This window comes from Dromaius novaehollandiae, chromosome 1, assembly GCF_036370855.1.
Source record: "Dromaius novaehollandiae isolate bDroNov1 chromosome 1, bDroNov1.hap1, whole genome shotgun sequence".
NCBI classification, from domain to species: domain Eukaryota; kingdom Metazoa; phylum Chordata; class Aves; order Casuariiformes; family Dromaiidae; genus Dromaius; species Dromaius novaehollandiae.
Genome location: NC_088098.1, coordinates 199,532,667 through 199,554,429, shown reverse-complemented (window position 1 = coordinate 199,554,429; position 21,763 = coordinate 199,532,667). Strand labels below are relative to the sequence as shown.

Sequence of the window (21,763 nt, the reverse complement as noted above, 5' to 3'; positions counted from 1 at the left end):
ATGGTTTTTTTTTCTGGTGCTGAAAGATTTTAGCCATTTATTATGTTATTTTAGGATAAGGTATCCCTGCAGACCTGTCCTGACTTATTTCTGATATAAAATCTGAGTTTCACCTTCACCAAATGATGAGCCAATTTGTTTTATTCATTTTTCTGAGCCTCATATATGCATAGCTGAGAAGATATTTTGTTCCTCAGTGTCAGAGGGTGTTTTTTAATGTAGATTGGACCAGACCCTTCTGAGTGTTCTCTAGGCTGTTTGTATTAATCTGACAAATCCAACAGAGTATCTGTTTTCCTGCAGAAGATATTGAAGTTCTTAATGCATTGTGTTTAAAACAAAAAACAAAAAAAAACCCCAAACCCAAAAAAACCTGCCAAGTTGGAGTTGCCTTCTGTCATAAGGACTATCTTAAGAAATACTTCCATTCCTGTTAGCTGCTGAATGGCCACCTCGAGTGCTAGCCATTTCTTCTTCGACTCTTTTGCCCTTGCAGGTCATCAAGGGCTGATAGGGCACTTACTGACCTGTAGCATTACTTGCAGGAAGGATCTTGATACCATCCAGCAGGAGATTATGGCAAATCATAACCTTGGAGTTGCTCATGCTGTGCATGCCACCTCCCCTTATTTATTTATTTATTTTTAACTTATGTGCATTGTAAGATTAATAGGATAATCCTCCTAGGGTCATAATTGATTATGACATTATATATATATATATATATAGCTGTATATGTGTATATATAGGTACATATATATGTGTATATATACACACATATATACATTTATATATTTGTACAGTGTGAGTGTACAAATAAAATTGTACAGCTAAGCACACTAGACAGCTGTATGTCTGCTTATTGTTAGTTAATAGCTTTCTTTGGGTTGTAGTACTACTTTCTAGGCCTTGTACACAGTCTGTGCATCTAAAGAAAATGGACATGAGTATATTATTTTCATACTTGTTTTGAATGTGTTGTTGTGGTCTTGGGTTAGCAAGGACAAGTAATCGCTAAATTATAGTATTTTATTTAAGGCTCTGGAAAAAGCGAAAGAGGCTGGAAGAAAGGAAAGGGTACTGGTGAGACAACGTGAACAAATTGCTACTTCAGAAAGCATCAACTTAGATCTCACTTACACAGTAAGTGCTTAGAAATCTCAATGAGTGAAGTGTGCTGGTAGCAAGCCTCCTAAGGACATTTCAGCATTTTTGCTGCATGTGCATGTAATACTCTTAAGCATTCCAGGTCAGATATACCCTACTAAAAAAAAGAAAAAGTAAAAAAAAAGTAATGGGAGTGACTTCTTGAAGTTAAAAATTTAGGATTGGAAAGATCCATTTATATCATGTCTCTTCCTTTGCAATCACAGGAACCACTTAGTCAACACTAAGTGATGAAGGATGCTCATGAACATCCAATACAGCTACCTACTCATGTCAAAGTAGTATCAAAATATACTACTCAGATTATCAAAATATAGTAAGTATAACAAATGTAAAGCCCATACTTCAAAGATAAGAATTTAGAAAATAGAATGTGCCAAGAGAAGAAAACAGGAGAGATCAGACATCGCCTTTATCTTGAACCATAAAGTGACAGAGAATACATTATGTGGAAAAGGGATATATTACTATTCCTAAATCCTGAATTTTAAAGCATGTATCTGGACTTACATTCTGGTCTTCAAATTAATACTAGGCTTTGAAAAAAAGATGCAACATAAACCAAAATATTTAGGGAGATTTTAAAGTCCTATGCCAGGTAGTACTGTAGAGAAAATACGTAACAATGAATACATCAAGTTAGGCTGATCTAGTAACTTATTTGAAGGTGAAGTTCAGAGTAAAGGTGGGAAAAACTTTGGAGGTGCTTTACCTGATCCCAACATAACTTCTGTTTTGAAAAAGCAGTTTGGAAAAAATCTCTCTTCGTAAACTGGTCAACCACAGATAATAGGACCATCTTCCACATGTTGGGAGTCCTAAATTACACACAATTTCTGAGTACTGTATGAATGTTTTTAATAACTGCATTGTAACATTGTCTTTATGTAGGTCTAAGATGCAATAACTGTGCTGAACTTTTTGTTGATCATAGGACTTACTAAGCCTGGCTTCTAATGGTTGTTATTTAAGTAAAAAAGTGAAAGAATTAGGTAGAATAAGTAGATTTGGAACTTGTTTTCTGTTTCAATGTACAAAACCAAAGAATCATTAAAAGTATTGCTTTTATCAGTTTTAAGCTTCCCATCTTTAAATAAAATTAATTTGAAATTATTTACTAGAAATTCAATTTTATTATTATTAAGATAACCTTACTTTCTTGTATCTGTAATTTGTTTTTTCTACAGGTTCTTTTCAATCTGGCCAGTCAGTATGCTGCTAATGAAATGTATGCTGAAGCACTGAATACGTATCAAGTTATAGTGAAAAATAAGATGTTCAGCAATGGAGGTAGGTTACATTCCAAAATGGATTAAAACTGATAATCAGGCCTTCATAATTAGGACTTCGTCTGCATGGTGCTGACTCACAGAGATCTCGGCTGCCATGTCTGTCAGTCAGAGTGGGTGGCAAATACTTACAATGTCTGACTTTGTATAATTTAATGTGGTTTGGCTTGCCAAGTAACTTATGAAGTCTTTTCTTTCCCTAAGCTAAGCATAAAGCCAAATGCCTCATTTTCCCATGCAGCCTACACTGTGTTATCTGCTCTGATGTTAATTTTTCTTTTTTGTCTCATCTTTCCCCTTGTGCAAAATATTAAAAGAAATTTTCAAATCTTTGAGACTCATACAGTCTTCTCACAGCTGCTTCTTTGCAGCTGCTTTCCTTGAGAGCACCATAAAAAGTCTCTACCTCATCCCTAAATTGCTAACCAAAACCAGTTATATGCCTTATATTGATAGTTCTTTTTAAGTTCAAGTTTCTTTACTGGTTTATCTCCTTCTGGGTGGAAGTTGGCAAGAGGCTGTTCTGTGCAGCACTTCTTTAAAAGACTAGTGTTACCATGTAATAGAGACAAGCATATTAAAAAGTTACCCTACTCTGTCACTTCAAAACAAAATTTAAAAAATTCTGTAACTATACTTTGAAGGACTATAACTCATTGACTTCTTGTGATAGGTAGACTGAAGGTGAACATGGGAAATATATATTTAAAGCAAAGGAACTATTCCAAGGCTATCAAATTCTACCGAATGGCTCTAGACCAGATTCCTAGTGTCCAGAAAGAGATGAGGTGAGCTTATACGTGTAGGCATGGTTCTGAAATGCATGTTTTGGATATAGTATGTTTTTGATAGTTAAAAATATAACCTAATGCTGATTTCTTTGCTTAGAATTAAAATAATGCAAAATATTGGAGTTGCCTTTATTAAAACTGGTCAATACATTGATGCCATTTCTTCATTTGAACATACAATGAGCATGTCACCAAACCTGAAGGCTGGCTTCAACTTGGTCCTGTGTTGTTTTGCTGTTGGAGACAGTGAACAAATGAAAAAAGCCTTCCAAAAACTGATTGCCGTTCCCCTGGAAGTGGATTATGATGACAAATACATTTCACCAAATGTAAGTTTGATCAAAACAAACTGTATTTGTATTGTAAATGGAGAGAAAGAGAGAGAGACTTTGAATGCTTGGACTGTACGGTATATGTAAGTTGATGTACCTAATATAATGTTTTTGTCAGCACAAAGTTAATGTGGCGGTACTTCTCAGAAGTGATTCAAATAGTGTTAAGACTATCCTAAACTTTTTTTTTCTCAAAAGGTATTGTTTATATAAATCCACATCACGTGACTGTCTTAATAAAGATTGTATTGAAATTCATCTGGGCTGACTTACATAGCTTACTCGTTGCTTTGCATGTTTTATTTATATAACATATGTATAAAATAAAGTAAAAAGGGCAAAGTGTTAAGTGAATTATGCAAGTTATCTCAAGTGAGTGCTAAAACCCCCTTTAGTACTGTAGTATATTTTCCCCCAAAAAAGTTGTGAAGTTTGCAGAAGTTTAACTTACTGGAATTTGTTGAAAGCTGGACTTCCTTTGTACCATGAACCAGCAGCTCATGATCTTAAAGACAGGAAAAAGTAAAGCATGGATCTAGAGTGCCTCCTAGAAAGGCCTTCTATAGAAAATCAAGGCACATCCTTTATATTCTCTTAGCAATCTTTTTTCCAGTGATGCAAAGCTTCCATTTTCAGTCTTAAAGAACAATGATATAATTAGTCTTTAAATAATTTAAGGCTTAAGGGTAGCTGTTGCATCCTAGCATGAGTCAATAAAGGTTAATATATGTAACTTTTATATGTATGTATTAGATATCTATGTTTTTTATATATATATACAAATGTATAAAAATAGAAGTAGGGAGAGAACATATGTGAGATCATATATAAATATACATGAGAAGTTAAATATATGAGAAATATGAGAATTTTTATAACTTCTCTTTATTTATCTTAGGTGTTTCATATAAGAAATGAGAAATTTATTTTTATACAGCAATAGTTGAAGAAACCCTTTTAGAAGCAAATTGATTTGGGGCAGAAATCCTTTTTTTATCTGAAAGGGTTTGATATTAATCCTGAAGCTTGATTGAGAGAGCAGAAGACAAATGAAGTGGTTAAGAGTGGATATTAAAGTCATTTCTCTCCTGGAGAGATCTGAATTGTTATATAAGCTGGCCACAGAGAAATAATACATATTTCAATATTACCAAGAATAATACCATTCATTTAAAAATAAAAATGCAAATTATTGGCACAGATATATGACCTTCTATTTTGAAAAATGACACTGCAAACCCTGCAGGAATTTTTAGTGGATATTCAATTGAACAAGAACATCAACTGTGATGCTAAGGCCAAAGAAGTTGATGTGATAGTTGAGTGAATAAAGGCAAGAAAATCAGTTAGGAATGAAGAGTTTTTTAGATCTAGTACTTCTGCTAATACTGCTGGATTACTCTGTCCAGTTCCAATGCCCACACTTCAAGAGAAAGAAAGGGAATGCAGACAGCAGTCATAATGATTAAAAAGTTTGGAAATGTATCAAACAGAAAGATACTGGAGATCAATCTATTCAGCAATAAAGAGAAAGGAAATTTGAATCACCCTAAGACTCGACGTGCAGCAGATGTGGAGGAATAAAAGGCTTTTCCAAGAAGCTAGAGACAGTTAACCAGTCACTGTAGTGTAATTTATGTAACAGTAAGGATCATTAAACACTTCAAGACTTCGTCAAAGGCTATGTAAGATTATGCGTTGGAAGAAAAGCTTTAGATTGTGGTGGGTGTTCTTTCCAAGGATATGAATGCTATAGTTTTAACAGAAATTCCAAGTTCTATGTTCTGTTATGAAAAGGTCAAACTGAAAATTGTTAAATTTCTTTCTGCTCTTTATTCTATATGAATTTTTGATCTATCCCTATCAAATGAAGAATGGGTGGGTATGCATTATACCTGTATTAGCTCTTTTAGATACAGTGTGTGGGATAAACCATAACAAGATGATTGTACGAGTTACTGTAATTACAAGGTAGCAAAAGTCCTCATCTGCTGAATACAACTGCAGTTCAGCAAGTGTGTAAGCATACTCTTATTTTTAAGCACGTGAGTGCTCTGACGGGTGATTCATAGGTTTCCCAGTCTTACTGGGCAATCTGATATACAGGTCGTTAACTACACATTAACTACCAGTTAACAACCATAATGTCAGATATAACCACACACGAACAGAAAAACTGGATGAAAGTAGTTGTAATATGAAATTTTACATTTTGTAGTTAGAATTAGCGCTACTTTAAATCGAAACTCTTTGAAATGGGGAAGTAAATAACTGCCATTATAGACTATGTAATTGCATCAATTTGTGTTTACAGTCATATTGTCTATAGAAATAATTAAAACACATGTATACTGGCATAATTGCATTTGTTTTGTTCCCCTCCAGGATGATCCACATACAAATCTACTGATTGAAGCCATAAAAAATGACAGTTTAAGACAAATGGAACGTGAGAGGTAATGCTGGAATCTGTACATTTTTTGACTATGGTGCCATGGATTTTAGTCCCTGAAAGCATTACCAATCTTCTCTTGTGTTCACAGTTCTTGTTATAAAAGAGTACTCATAATTCTTAGGAAGAACACACTTGGAAGAACCATCTGGATCACTGGGTTTAGTATCCTGCAGTTGCAAGCAACCATAAAATAGGGATTTAATCCAGAAGGATAAATAGAACATCTGCTCTATGCATAATGGGTTATACTGCTTAAAACTTGCAGCTTTGGGGTTTTTTTTAAATGCAACTACACTGTGCAGTGAAAAGAAAACAAGAGAAACAGAGCCTTATTGAGAGCATTATCCAGATACAGGGGCAGTAGCAGGGCACTGGTTAAACTGAATTCTCAGATTGTTCCCTGAGAGCAGGAGGATGCAGGAAGATGATTTGGTTAATTTTTCACGCATTTGTTTTTTGAAATGGTGACATGGTTTTTTTGTTTTGTTTTAAGGAAATCCATGGCAGAGGAATACATCATGACAGCTGCTAAACTCATTGCACCAGTAATTGAAACGTCTTTTGCTGTGGGCTACGACTGGTAAGAGTCAGATGGGGCTTTTTTTTTTGTCTAAACTGTATGTGCATCTCTGGTGGTGGTTATGAGACCAGATTCACAAACATAAGCAGCCTGGAAAACACATTTTGTTTGAACAACACAAGCAAAGGGTCCAACCTATTTTAAGTTTGCCTCCATAGAATGCCCTGTGGAAAATCAAAACAAATAGTAGAATATATTCTGTGTTTAAAATGAATTTCATTGCATCACTGAAACTCAACTGTTAATCGTACGCTTCTGAATGGCTCTGTATTGGCACAAGGAAAGCTTCTTAAAATATTCAAGAGCTTTTCAAAGTCTCAATGGACAGACACTGTACATAACACAAACATATCCACTCTTCATTGTAAGTTAGATGGTGTAATGAAGGCTTAGGGGTCTTAAGAAATTCCCATTACTCCAAAGAGTCATTATATAAGGCAACTGGTATGCAAATATTATTAGAAAAGTTTTTGAGTTTCATTTATAAACTTAATGTATCTACTGTTTCTTAAACATTTATACAAGTTTATACAGTGATGGGCTGATGGTGCAGTTTACTGTTTTGATTTTTCTTTCTAGTTTAGTTTTTAATTTACAGTTTAGCTTTTGTTTTCTGCTGTGTTTTTTTCCAGCAGAATACTCCTTAAAAAAAAAAAAAAGACTCTTTCTATAAGCACAGCATGATGATGATTACAACTCTTCCAAGATATATCCTTCTTTTGATATTTTTAGTATTTTTCATACTTTATTGGAAAGTAATATATACTCAAATGATGTATCTGCAGCCACAGCATTACTAACTGAATATGTTCAGTGTTCAATTTTCTTAATATATGAAAAAAAATTGTAGTATGGAAGTGAAGGAAATCTAAGGGAGAAAGAGAATTTTCCTTTTTTTCTTTTTTTTTTTTTTTTTTGCTGAATTGGAATGTTTTCAGGTTTTGCAGGTCCTATAATTACAATCTATTGATAAAGATATTTATACTGAAATGAAATCATCTATCACACTGAAGACATGTTTAGTCTGCCAGAGCCCACAAGGTGGTGTTTGATGACTTGGTAACAGTTATAACTGTGTTATTTCCCTACTTTTGCCATAATTACTTGTTAGAACCTAAACAGTATGTCCTGTGAAAATTAGCTTACTGCTTTTTAACTTGCCCGCCTGAGCAAGTCAAATTTATTTGCTCTGCCTCTTGGTTTTTGTTCAAGAAAAAAGAAAATATTAATTTATTTCATATCTCTGTCGTGTCTACTTCCTTGGTGCTATTCACAGAGTACTTGCTATGAAGTAAAACTCACTCATAGCTTTTCTGAATAATTAAACATTGAGTCCTCTGAATATTAAATGTGCTTTTAATCAGATTAATTTTCTTTACAGAAACAAAATAGGGACAAATATTCCTTGGATTTTTTAACTTGTTACTAAGAGTTCTTGAAATATGATTTCATCTTGGGACTATTTTGTCATATTCTGTAAGGAATAGAGGGATAATTCACATCTTTTTGCTTTTTCTGGTTAAAACATGTTAATAGGAACTGTTGAAAACTGCTTCTGGACCTTTCTTTTATTATGGATATCTTTGTAGCAATTACAATTTTTTTTCCATATAACTTTTCCTCCAACATCAAGATGCATCTGTATGCTTTATAGAGAGCTGATGCACATGCCAAGCCAATTATAACAGCAATTGGTTTGTTAAACTATTGTTAGCAAATTAGACAACTATTAGAAGAAAAGAAAAAAGGGGTTCCACCACTTAAAGAAAGTAGGAGGGATTTAGGAGGGATTTAAGAAGCATCCCAGAAAGCTGTTCTTTTAGGGTGTTTAATTCCAGACAGTTTGATAGAATGGTATATGCATACAATAAATAAAGGTCTTCCTCAAGTGATGGGGCAGTTCTAAAATACACCATACCAAACCCTGAAGGAGGATGTCTGTAAATGAACATCTGAGCTATCTGCCCTGTTCTGTATTGCCTTCATTTTACAGAAGACCGTAAGCCAAAAATAACTGGAGAACCCTGCAGGACTAGCAGAAATGAAGCAGGAGATCAGGTTTGAAGAATCAGCTAAAGGCTTGAAAAGTGATCTTAATGGGTTTCCTCAAAAAACCTTGCAGTAGTAGAAGCTAAGGTTTTATATAAAGCCTGAGTATTCCTTTATTATTGCAAAATAAAAATTTCTGCATTTTTATTTTATAGTGTATACTACAAAACACCTTTGTATAATCTCTAATTCATATATCGTACCTGTAAGTATTTTCAAAACACATGTTAATATCCAGAGGTCAAACAATGTGTCCTGAACTCTGTGCAGTTTTGCTGTATTAAATCTTACAGAGAATTAAAAAAAAAAAGAATTGTGAAAACATAATGGAACCAAGATTTTAAGGCTAAACCCTAAGTTATTAATCCAGCATTTTTTAAGGTCTGTATCTGACATCACTATTACAAAGGTTGTTCAGTGATGGAAAATAACGTGAGATATAAGCAGGTGACTGACAAACAAGAGCTGAGACAGTATTATTCGGGTAAGTTATTGGAATATATTCTTCTAAAAATACTTTTAATTAGCGAAAGTGTTATATACTTTTGAAAAGATGGAATAGCTAAGAACAATTCATTTTAGACAACTAATTGGCAGCAAAAATATATGGCATTTGCACAGATATATTTTGTTTATCTTTATGGGTTTCTTTCTATTGCAGGTGTGTTGAAGCAGTAAAGGCTTCTCAGTATGTAGAGTTAGCCAATGACCTGGAAATAAATAAAGCTACTACATATTTGAAGCAAAAGGATTTTAACCAGGTATAGTAACTTTTCACATTACTGTTTTTATTACTATTGTATTAACAAACACATCTTACATAGTAGCAGCATATTTTTTCAGCAAGGATAAGAATGATTTATGCAAGCATAATAATTGTATTGATGCTGGTCATTGAAATAACCTTATTAAAACACTGAAACGAGGTAAATTTTACCTAAATGAAATTTTTGCCACAGAAGTTGTAGTGAATTAAGTTCAGTTTCAGATTAACACATTGAAATGTAGTTATCTGTACTGATTGTCCAAGCTTACATTACAATTAATGGAGATCTAGTCAGTACAGTCAGTGGAGTCTAGAAAGCAGAACAGCTAATCAGCCAGGATGTGTTTATTTTCTCTCACATATATTACCAAAATATATGCAGATGCATTTCATATGTATCATTACTGTTCATGTTATGGTACTCTTAGTGTTTTCTGTGTACTACAGCATACCTTAAAGTGTTACAATCTGATTTTGAACTTCAGTCAGCCTTCCTGTCTTTCTGCTGAAATATAAACTGGAACTAAATTAGGCAGATTTGCACAGTGTCTTGGAAAGCTCAGTATCTTCCCCCTGCTTAAAAAAGAAAAAAAATCTTGCCCCTAGAGAAGGGGACATAGAGAGGTAGGAGGAATCACCATTACTGAAAAGATATTATAGCTGTTTGAGCCCGAGTGTATATTAGCAAATGAGGAAGGGCATTGAAAAGATACAGTATCAGTGCTTCCAAGTAAAAGTATAGCTTGGTGCTCAGAATTCGTGAATTGGCAGAAGTTCAGAAGATAGATCTACTCAGTCTCTTTTGTTTGAAGTTTTAAGCAACTAATAAAAGGCAAAAGTAGTTTAAATACTTTACCTTAACAAGACATAATAATAAGGTAGGATTTTATATGTTAATACAGTAAAATTATTAGTAAGCAGAAAGAGTTTAAAAGTGCGAATGCCTCAAAATCTTGGATTTCACCATCAGTTCAGTAAGATGGGAGAATATGTAGTAGTGGCATAATGATGCATCCTTTTCCTCTGTTGATGGCCAATATCATCTTACCCTTTGGTGTGGCAAGGGAAGAAGATGGAATAAGCTTTGGAAAAGTTATTAGTTTAGTTACACATTATAAGCAATTTAATCCATATAACATCAGTTAAAAGCTTAGTGTAGTGTTTTCATCCTACCTGCGCTTCCTATTTACACAACTGTTGTCTTTCTGGTTAGCTGAACTGCAGAGAACACAAAAATCGTTGCTTTTGTTTTCCTTTTAACACCTCTTCTTTTGTTCCATCTCTTGCATTTTGCTTGATAGAGTAGATACAAAGAGATCAGTATAGCATTAAAAAAAATCTGGTCATTTAAGTAGTTGAAGTCTTCTCAAATTTTATGAGCATGGCAGTGTCTTCTTGATCAATAAGTAATAAGCAAAACAGGACTTCTGTTAGAAATCTGAATATTTTACTGTTTCACTTACATTGGGAGGGTATAAGAGCTAGGTATAATACAAAATAATTTGGTTAATGTAGAAAAAGTTCTTCAGTAAAGCAGTATTTTTATCACTGTTCAAATTCTCTGCCATTTTCTAGTATTCATGTAGTCGTCTTTTTTTAGCACATATGCTTCTATATTGCTTCCCATAAAAGTGACTTGTTAAATTGCAGTATTTCTGCTGCAAAGAATAAAAACCTTTCCTCTTAACAAGTGCAATATTTTTAAAAACCCAGGTCTCTTGATAACTGGGCATCAGTACAATTGTAAATGACCACACTAACTACTTTTCAGAAAAAGCGTGAACAAAGGAATACACTTCGCTGTATATTTATTGGACAAAATTTGATAGGCATTGTAGCCAGTCTTAGGTTAGTGTCCTGAACTTGAGAATACTTTTTTCACCAGTTTGTGAAAATTCAGTATTTAGAGCCAAACAGTCTTTGCTTTCAAAGTGACTGAAACTGCCATGAGATTCTGGAAGAATGTATAAGGAGTGAAGTCTAGAAGGCATCCAGTTTAACCCTTCGTGAAGAGCAGTAGTTTCCTCTGTACGGACCTCACATATGTTTTATTTTCTACATGTTGTTAATGTTCTACCAAATACCATCCTTCTGACTCATTCTATTTCCTAATCTCTACGATATTTTTCTTTTAAGAAAATTCAAGTATCTAGTTCCCTCATACTTAATTTTGCATTCGTTAGTGCACAGTTATTATTTCTGTAGTGAAGTATTTGCAGATCAAGAAAATATTTTTTGTGATTCAGTGTACAGGCTAATGATTTTAATTTCTGATACAAAAGTTTGTCTGAACTTCAAGTAAAGTAAAAAATAGTAAATACTGAAGGAGACTTCAGATAAATATGAATGATATAGAACTTACATTTGAGAGAAATGAAAATTCTGATACAACAGGAGCGATATAATGATAAATTTGAATGCTGACATTCACTGTTCAGCTATAGAAGTTGCACTGCTTAATCTGAAAACATAAATAGTCAAGTCTGAGAGAGAAGCTCATTCTACAGGATATAGCTTAATGGGTTGTGATTTTTTTTCGCCTGCTGTGCTGTTAACTTAGAACCAGGAAGTGTTGAAAGAAAGGTATAAAACACAGAAGAATGAATCCAAATGAAAAATAAGCAAGAGTAGAAGACTATTTAATGGTGACTTATCTGATTCATTTTGCAGTGCCATCCTTCTGCTCATTAATGAAATTCCCTGCTTTTCATATTTGATTCCTGTCAGTTTGCACTCTGCAGTTAGAGTAGTCTTTTCATCTTTTGTTACATTTTTAATTACGCATGTGAATTAACTTTTGGTTATTAAGTAGAGACTTCATGTGTGCATTTATGTAGGTAAGGTACCTTCCTGCAACTGACCATCCAGTATCCAGTATAAACTAACTTTTGCCTATGAATTTCATGATTAACTCCCCTCATGTGATCTTTTATTGGCTGTGAAAAGAGGCTTGGTTTGAAATGTGTGAAGTTGGAAAACTGCTCCATCTGAATGAAAAGCAACTCAAATATTGGACAGGATTTGCTCAGTTTCCTTCTGACATGCACTTTCCAATGCATTAAATGGTAGGGATGGTGAATAAAAGAGAAAGAATGTAACAGCTTCTGGGTTTGCAGGAGTGGCAAGAAATGTGAGAGATCATATGCAGCAAAATTACAGCTTCTAAGGTTCTTCACCTTCCCATAGCTTGGAGGGATGCACGCAGGACCATCTGCTTGACTTAAGCTTACCTTCTCTTCAAATTTAAGGTCTCCTAGTTTCCTGAACAGCTCTTGCTCTTCCTGTCCACCCTATCCTCTTCTCCTTTGCTATAGATACAGCAAGAAAGTTGTCCTTTGTTATGCTGCAAGTTTGACTGATAGCTTTCTGAGATCAGGAAGCAGTTGGAGAGTTTGGAAAATTTTGCCAAATGTAGTAGCTTTTTTGGGTCATTTTTGGAAGGTGAGAGAGCTACAGGTTTGTAAACAGTAGTAGGAGCTCAAGAATTTACTATTTTGATGGTAAAATTGTTAGTTTTTTGCAATTTCCAGTTATTATCCAGTGTGGGTTAAAATACATACATATATATATATGTATATCGATTCTCAGAGATAAATGATATAGAGTTTGCTGATGATGTTTCTTTGGCGTACTCCAATGCAGGGAGGGGGAAAGGAGTCGGAGATTAGGAATAAGTGGAGAAGTTCTTTTTGTTTTGATTATGTGATATGAGATCTTTAACCTGCACTGGAACTACTTAAATGCTGGGATAGTAGAGTGGGACTGCAGAATGATGATTGCACAGAATCTTTTTTGTTCTAATAAAACTGCAGCTGCCACTTAAATTCGTCCTGTCTGTTGTTCATATACTTGCTAACTCACCACCTGTTCAACACACCTTTGGCTGAAGAACAAGAATGGAAAATTTCTGAAATACTCAATTTCAAGGCTGAAAGTTTTAGTATGTTAAAAAAAAGGTTTAACTTTGTGCTCATCATAATGCATATGTTATTTAAAACAGTGCCAGTAAATTAAAATAAAATCAGGGTTGAAACTCCCACAGTATTGCTAGATTGTATTTTATTATTTATTACAAATTCTTTTTGTATTAGATAGTTTGAATATATTCTTAGTCTGGAAGAAAAACTTTAAAAATTACCTTTAAAATTAAATTCTGTGAGTTAGCCATGCATCTCCTTAATGTCTCTGGCAGATCCTGCTTGGGTCAGGCATGCTGCTTTTGAAGTTTAACACAAAGCAACACAAAATCATGCCACAAAGAATAATTTGGGCAATCTGTGTTTAGTTTGTTCAATCCAAGTACTAATTATTTTGAGAATTAAAAAATTAGAAATTATTTAGAAATATATAAAATGATGATACAAAAACAGCATTTCCATTTTTCAAGAGCAAAAGGAGCATTGCTGTGGATTTTCATCCTAAGACACAATATAGCTGAAACGGTTCAAGAAATCTGCAGCCTATTTATCAGTGAGTGAACAGAGCCCAGGGTCATATGAACTTTTTTTTATAATTGAAAAAGAAATTACTTCCAATCTAATCTTTATAGTCAAAGGTGCCATTCATCAAGAAAGCAAAGGTAAATAAATCGGCTACAATAGAAAATGGCTTTTCGGAAAGTGACTTTAAACTATATAGTTAAGTTCACTGGAAGAGAATTCCATCGTAACAAATGCACGTCTTTTACTCAAAGAAGCAGGTTATGATAACAGTAGAGTACCTCAGATATAATAGTGTATCTGCAAATATTTAGGATCATTTCCTTTTTGCTGGAAGTCATAAATATGTATCAAAGATTAAAATTGCCATAGCAAAAGCCTCAGATTGCAGAGACCACAAACTCTAGATTCAAACTTTTGAAATGCTTTTCATGATTGAAATTGCCATATTTCTTTAGTGAATTTTCTATTATTGGGAAAATATTCTGACCTTTAGTAGTTTGTTTCTGGGATAGAATGTGGTGTAATGCATCAGTGAGCTACATCTAGCTGTATGCACTTCATTTGTCATTTTACACATCATTAGGACACTCATGTATTTTGTGTAAAGTAGCTGTAAAAATAGTATGTATGACAGTCAATTAAAACATGCTTTCTTTTTGTCTGTTTTGACATTCCATATACAGTATCATGCATTTACTTTGTAAACAGCTGACTGCAGCTTTCATGTAAAGGAAGAAGGAGACTTTTGAATTGCTGCTGCTGATGGCTAAATTGAGGTTGCTACATCTGTGTTGTAACAGGGAAAAGAACTGGGCCCACCATTATATTCTAACACTTCATGTAATTAATATAATTATTTAGTATAAAGAAGCCATATTTTCTTAATAAATTTAGTCTGCACTTACAAATGTTATCACATAGTTAAGGGGAAAAAAAGGTGTCCTTTGGGTTTTTTTAAGTTTCTGTGATAGTTTATTAACTATAATTTTGTTTACTTTTTGCCCATCAACTTCTTCATTTTGAGGTTTATGAAATTTAGTTTTTATGTAGAAGATATGTCTTCTATCCTCAGTCTTTACACGTTTGAGCACTTCATAAGCTTAGACTGTGTTTTCTTCTTCACGTTACACAAAAACAACTGCAGATTAAAATCCAGTCCTATACTGTCTTAGATATTTTTATATAGCACGTAACTTTTTAGATTTTTAATGAAAATTTTAATCCTTTTGCATGTGCTTAGTAAGAGAACTGGAAAATATAAGTGCAAGAATTTTAATTAGTTGAGAAAATTAAAAGCAAATAATTTAAACTTGTGTTTTCTGTGAATAGAATTGTCAGCTATGTACTTATATCTAATCCAAATATTAAATAATAAATTGCTAATTCTATTGAAATATTGTGACCAAGTTAAATATATAAATAATTTTTTTATGTGTGTGAATACGTGTGTGTGTGTGCACGTATGCACACAGAAGTTTGGCAAGCCCTAGTAATGATCATGTACATTATTATTTGAGGGAATCTAGTAATAATTTTAGCGGTTTGTTTCTGTGCAGTTTATCAATGTCTATATTTTCTGAAAGAATTTTGGTACAAGTTTGATGCAGTGAAGTGAGTTGCTTGTGAATTGTTTCTAGGCTGTGGAGACTTTAAAAACATTTGAGAAAAAGGATAGCAGAGTAAAGAGTGCAGCTGCCACAAACCTTTCATTCCTTTATTATTTGGTAAGTGTTTGCAATGAAATGGGTTAACAACCAAAGCTTATGTAGCAGTCTTTGTGTCTATGTAGCAATTTTTGTGTTTGTCAGATAATCTATGTAAACAAAAAGAAACACACATGTTAGAGAAGCAGTTCTGGGACAGCCTTTCCCGGCTGTAGTTGAAGTTTTGGGCATGTCTCTTGCTTACTGCTACTGGGAGGAAGAGTGACATTGAGGCCCAGGCCACCAAAGGATGCCTATAGTGTGATTTATGCAGATGCTCAGCACCGTCATTTAAAATTCAGACCCTGAAGAGCTTGACTGAGCCTCAGGAACATATGGAGTTTGCAGGTTGGAAAGGGGAGTAGGTGTGAAACACGTAGGTTATTTGGGTTTATTCCTGTTTTTAAAGAAAGTTTTCTTTGTTGCAACGAAGGAAACTTCAAGACTGAATGAGACAGAGAGGCAAAACAGGTGTCAAGTGTTAAGTTCTCTGTAACTTGAAAGAGATGATCAGCTTTATGCAAACACATAAGCAATATTTCAGGGCTGAAGAATGTATTATTTTTTCATTTTTAATCTTTTGAAATTCCACTGTAGTAACTATGAGAAGCCACAGTTAGTGTCAAGAAAATCAACTGGCAAATTAGTAATACAGTGTTTGTTTTGTTCGTGTAGGAGAATGAATTGGCACAAGCAACTGACTATGCAGATTTAGCTGTAAATTCTGATAGATACAATCCAGCAGCCCTGACTAATAAAGGAAATACTGTTTCTGCAAATGGAGACTATGAAAAAGCAGCTGAGTTTTATAAAGAAGCTCTCAGGAATGATTCCTCATGCACTGAAGCACTTTACAATCTTGGTAAGCCAAAGGTGATTTTGAGATTTAGCTTTTGTGTAAAGGCAATACTAGCATTTCTGAGAATCTGATTTTCAAAGTTTTCTTGTGTAGAAATATGTACTAATATTTATTAGCTTATTGATTAGTTTATGTTACAGCGAAGTCTTGATTTGTGCTTCCTATCTCTTCCATAAAAATACTATACCACTGTTAGTCATATGCCATTATTAGTTGATGTTGGTAAATCACTGAAGATAAAAATTGCTGTAAGTGTTACTATCTACTAATAATGCTTTTTTTTTTAATAGTATTAAACAATCAGAGTCTATCCACACCTGACAGGCGTCCCATTCCCTCATTCTTCTTCAAAAAGTGGGATGGTGTATGACCTTGGTCTTTAATTAGGTTCATGTTCATTGTCTGTATCAGTTTGATATGTCATACTAACTGCAAAGGATTGTAAGGATGGCTCTCAAGTACAGATTCCGATGTCAAGGCAGTTATACTGGAACTCATTCTCCCAGCCAGTTTTTGTGGATTTAGTCATGACTCACTGTATTTGAAATGTGTGTGTGTGCTTGTTTTTCTGAAAAAAATCCATATAAACAAAATGTCACTGATTTTTCTAAAAGCTGCTGCCACAAAGAGATTAAACAAGCTAAAACAAAAATATTTATCTTGTTCTTTTTTTCCAGGAATTGCTTGTTATATGTAATGTAATTCAGACAAAAATATAGTTTGATAACATCCTTCTGAATACTGTACTCCTGCTTCATTTTTCTTGGTTTTGCTGTCAGTTAATGTGCTGAAGTCATCTTTTTGTTGTCGTATTAATATTGTAACCTTTACTTTTCAGGTTTATCATACAAGAAGTTAAGCAGAATGGATGAAGCTTTGGATTGTTTTCTGAAACTTCATGCAATTCTTCGAAACAATGCCCAAGTTCTTCACCAAATAGCAAACATGTATCTTTTACTGAGTTGTGATGATGGCGACTTTAGTAAACTCATCTCATTTAATCTTACATGTGTTTTAATCATGACACAAAGATTAAGAAATTTATATATGTGTCCATTATATATGAGTCTCTGACATTTAAAAAAGACAAAAACAGAACTTCCAGCCACCTTTGACATTTCCACTGAAGCCAGTGGAGAAATATGTCAAGATTGAACGGTCTTAAAATATGTTAAGTAATACATTAAGACTCTTCTCATTGCATTAATCAGTATGTCAGGAAACAGTTAAACAGTTACACCCAGAATCAGTGTTACTTGGCATATTTAAAATGCTGCTGATTTTATTACGAAAATAATGTGACAGTAGTAAACACAATTGAGTGAAACCTTTAAGAAAAACTAATATTGTTGATGAAAGTGAAGTTCTGTTCTGAAAGCTCTTCTCCGGTTAGTTTGTGTAAGAAAATAATTGTCTTTCAGAACAGATTGGAAATCCAAGGGAGTATGGGGGTCATTGGCTTTGCACATCACCAGCGATAAAGATTCTGCAGTATGAATTTCCTTAACAGTACTTCTGGGGATGTGCAGACCAGAATAAAATCTTCTTGAGGAAAAGGAGGTTCTAGTTCTTATGCTATACTTTTAAGTGTAGTGAAAATAATTAAAATATATTTTAGTCAGTAAAAACAAGCAAACTTTAAAAATTCAGAACGGCTCTGATCTCGATTCCCTGCATAGCCCCATTGCAACAGCTTGTGTGGCCCTACAGCGCCCCGTTCCATCTGCTGCATAAAACTGCTTTCCACAAATGCTCACAAGCTTTTCCATGAAGGATGGGTTGCAGCAGAAACTGAGAGAGCATGTCGGGAAGCAGCTCCAGCTCACGCCATTGCAGAGTGCTGGGCCATTGTGCCCCTTGTGGGGTAGCTGAGGAGAGGAGAGTACTCTGCAGGCCTAAGTGCAAGCAAAGCAGCTTCCATTCTCTGGATCAGAGTTGTACGCGTGCCGTGCCGTGCCGTGCCGTGCCGTGCCGTGCCGTGCTGTGCCGTGCCGTGCCGTGCCGTGCCGTGCCGTGCCGTGCCGACCTGCAGCACAGAATCTTCCTGCAGGCAGGAGTCTGTTCCTGAGGACGGCAGTTCTACCTAATCCCTTACTTTGGTACAAATTGATACATTCAGAAAAACTTACCCAGTTTTGAAGGCTAGAAATAACTGCCTAATTCTCACATTTCATTGTTATAAGTGAGGAAGTTGGAGTAAAATTAGTGAGAGAGAGCTAAGCCCACAGTGTTTTTAAGGTGAAAGAGCTGCAGAAGCCTCTTTGCTCTTGAGAATTGTTTCTCTTTCTTTGATTCAGCCAAAGCTCTTTCTGATAGGAAAGAATTTATGAAACCAATGTGTAAAAATTGCAAATAAATATCCACACTGGAGTGACTGGCATATCTGTCCAGCGTATGGATTGCATTATGTAAAGTGGTGGGAATTCTCAGTAAACCAAATATCATCAGCACTGGAATTGTCCTTAGCTGAAGAAACCTCAGATATGAAGTAATGGAAGATCCCAATCAAGCCATAGAGTGGCTCATGCAGTTGATAAGTGTAGTGCCAACTGACCCACGTGTACTTTCAAAACTAGGGAAATTATATGATAATGAAGGTGATAAATCCCAAGCTTTTCATTATTACTATGAGGTACTTATTCTTTATTACCTTTCCAATGCACTTTCTATGTTGTCATAGTTTCATGCATCAGGTTAATGATTGATTCATTTCAACTATTTAAAATGTCATCAAAAAGAAAGAAGAATGAGATTTGGAGGTTTTTTTTTAATTTACATTGACCCCTAAAATTTTGTTTTTGATTTAAAATTTACTCTGAAATGTGAAGTTAAAAATGGATGTAATAAATGTACCTTCCAATTAATGCAGTCAAGTTACACACTTTTAAAATCACATGTGTGTATAATGGCTATATATATAGGGGTGTGTGTGTGTGTATAAATATTGATGATACAGTTATACACTGTGGATCTTTCAGAGTTGGTTTAAAAATTTCTCACCTAGTCTTCTCTGCTTCCATGTGTCTCCATTGGAGGCTCTGTCTGTTAGATGATTCAGCCATCTGCTTGGCTGGGTTGTCAATCAGGTTTGTGGAATGATCCGACTTGGGGCTTGGGATTTTTGGGAATGGACAGAAGGAGGGAATGTGGGTTCTTTCATCTTCATGTGGCAGCTGGGAGACCATAGAGATCTCTTGAACTGGTAAAGCATAGAATTCTGCCTTCTTTGACACATGCGCTATTAATTTGCTGTCCTCTTACCCAAAACCTGAGTACATTCAAGTATGTTTGATATTTAAATCCTCTTCTTTCGTGTTAAAGACTCAAAGAATTTGTTATTGGAATAGACAAAATATGCAAGGGTTTTTTTTTGTCCTGGTGTAGTTTGGGTGACGTTGGTAAAGGAGCCGTGTTCTTCCATTTTTTTGGCTTTATTTTAGTAGTAGCTAAAGTATGTACCACACACAAATATTAGGAATTATTTACTCGATTCAGAAAAAGAAGCATTTCTTCATGTCCAGTTGATATCAATGTAATTGATGCATATGCTTAGATTTAGGCCTATTTTCAGGTGGTATTCTGAATCAGAATCAAATTAGTGGGATATTTCTTTTTTGGTTGATTACTTGTTTGTTTTGTTTTGTTTTTTTCAAATCATGAGGACGAGTAAGCGGCCTCTATTTAGGCAGCTAGTGCTATTTCAGTCACCCAAGGATATCATACCTAGCTTCCAGCTGCCGTTCCGGAAGGGCACAGGCCTTCTGTAGCTTTTGTGTCTTATCTGTTAGTCTCATGCAGATCTCTTGGGTACTCCAGGAGTTCCTAAATTGCCTTGTGTATTCTGTATGCTCGCAGTGTTAGGTGTTGCATGTTTAAAAGCAGAGGCATTAGAAAGAATTATGAAAAGTCATGCACCTTCTCTTTGTTTATAATTAAGTCTTGAACACTCCTGCAAAGACCAAATTTGATTTTTGGTGGAAAGGACTGTATGATTAAATAAAAATTCACAATTATAGAATGCATTTTTGTAAATGGAAACTGAAAGCTTCAGGTGGATTCATGCAGGTACACCAGGAAGCCTAAAGAAGGTATTACTTATTTTGTCTTACAGCTGCAGAAGAATATTACAGTTTGGACAAATTCAACTGCTTAAACATAGGCATCCACTATCCTTTCAGATTGTCTGTGATACTGATTATGTTTGCTAGAGATACCTCTATTTTAGAAACAGGAATAAGACAAGAAGTTGCTTTGCAATGTGAGAGTTCTTTTTTGTCTGTGTAAAGTCAGAGGATTACCAAATCTTTGTTGCATTTTGGATAATAGCAGAGTTGTGCTTGATGGCACTTGGTGATGATTTTGTCAATGCGAATTTCTAAGAAACTGAACATGTTATATATGTACATATGTATTTCACAGAAAAGAATGCTTTCAGGTGAGTTATCCAGCAGACCGATTTGAAATATGAAAATTTTCATATTATAACATTGTTTAACATTTTAGGCAACTTATTTACATATAGACATGGTCTAAGTAAGTTTTGCTGCTGTAAACGATACTTAAAATAATATTTCAAATAAGGGTGGATGGAGAATGTGACAGACTCATCTCAGGTAACTCTTCTGAAAAGCATTCTGTAATTAGAAAAATTGGCATGCTGTTTTTTTTGGAATTAGTATAGTACACTGCTTTCATTCATGTATTACGTATTTTTGGCATCTGCAGAATTAAACACTTAAGTGAGTAAGATATTCCAGAAGTCACATACAAATGTTGTTTATCACTAAAATTGTTTCTTTCACCTTTCCTATTTTGTCAGTCATATCGGCATTTCCCTTCGAACATTGAGGTCATTGAATGGCTTGGAGCCTACTACATTGACACCCAGTTTTGTGAAAAAGCCATTGAGTACTTTGAAAGAGCAGCACTTATCCTGTAAGTATTTATTATTTTATGCAAAGTCAAATATTTTGTGATTAGATGTCTATAATTATAGCTAAAGATAAATCAGTTGGAGAACATTAACTCTATAAGCAGATGTCAGAGTTAAGTCTATTCTGGGATATTATTTAATTTTCTCAACTTTCTGTTTGTTTAGAGGGTGTTTTTGTTCTTAGCAGGCAATTTCAACGTTAAGTGAGATCCTCCATTGGGCCTGTGACAGTATTAGATATTATAACCTCTTCTTTTTATCTCTTCCATTAAACACAGCTATGAAGTGAGAAACAGCCTTCCTAAGCCACCAAGACCTCTTTCCCTGTGGTTTTGTGTAAAATATTTCCTTCCTATTTTATCATTTAGTGATGATTGCTGGTTTAAATAAAAGCATC

General features: G+C 34.5%; 1 protein-coding gene across 4 annotated transcripts in view; it reads left to right on the top strand.

Annotated features, from left to right (window-relative positions):
- IFT88 (intraflagellar transport 88) overlaps positions 1 to 21,763 on the top strand; it is a 58,574-nt gene that overhangs the window by 12,265 nt on the left and 24,546 nt on the right. For all 4 annotated transcript variants that reach the window (XM_064505028.1, XM_064505025.1, XM_064505027.1 and 1 more), the window contains 12 exons: positions 1,039 to 1,143; positions 2,355 to 2,461; positions 3,134 to 3,244; positions 3,345 to 3,576; positions 5,965 to 6,035; positions 6,528 to 6,614; positions 9,325 to 9,424; positions 15,509 to 15,595; positions 16,250 to 16,436; positions 17,272 to 17,380; positions 18,915 to 19,065; positions 21,253 to 21,368. In XM_064505028.1, coding sequence (XP_064361098.1) covers positions 1,039 to 1,143; positions 2,355 to 2,461; positions 3,134 to 3,244; positions 3,345 to 3,576; positions 5,965 to 6,035; positions 6,528 to 6,614; positions 9,325 to 9,424; positions 15,509 to 15,595; positions 16,250 to 16,436; positions 17,272 to 17,380; positions 18,915 to 19,065; positions 21,253 to 21,368 — 1,463 coding nt within the window. The remainder of the gene's footprint in view (positions 1 to 1,038; positions 1,144 to 2,354; positions 2,462 to 3,133; positions 3,245 to 3,344; positions 3,577 to 5,964; positions 6,036 to 6,527; positions 6,615 to 9,324; positions 9,425 to 15,508; positions 15,596 to 16,249; positions 16,437 to 17,271; positions 17,381 to 18,914; positions 19,066 to 21,252; positions 21,369 to 21,763) is intronic.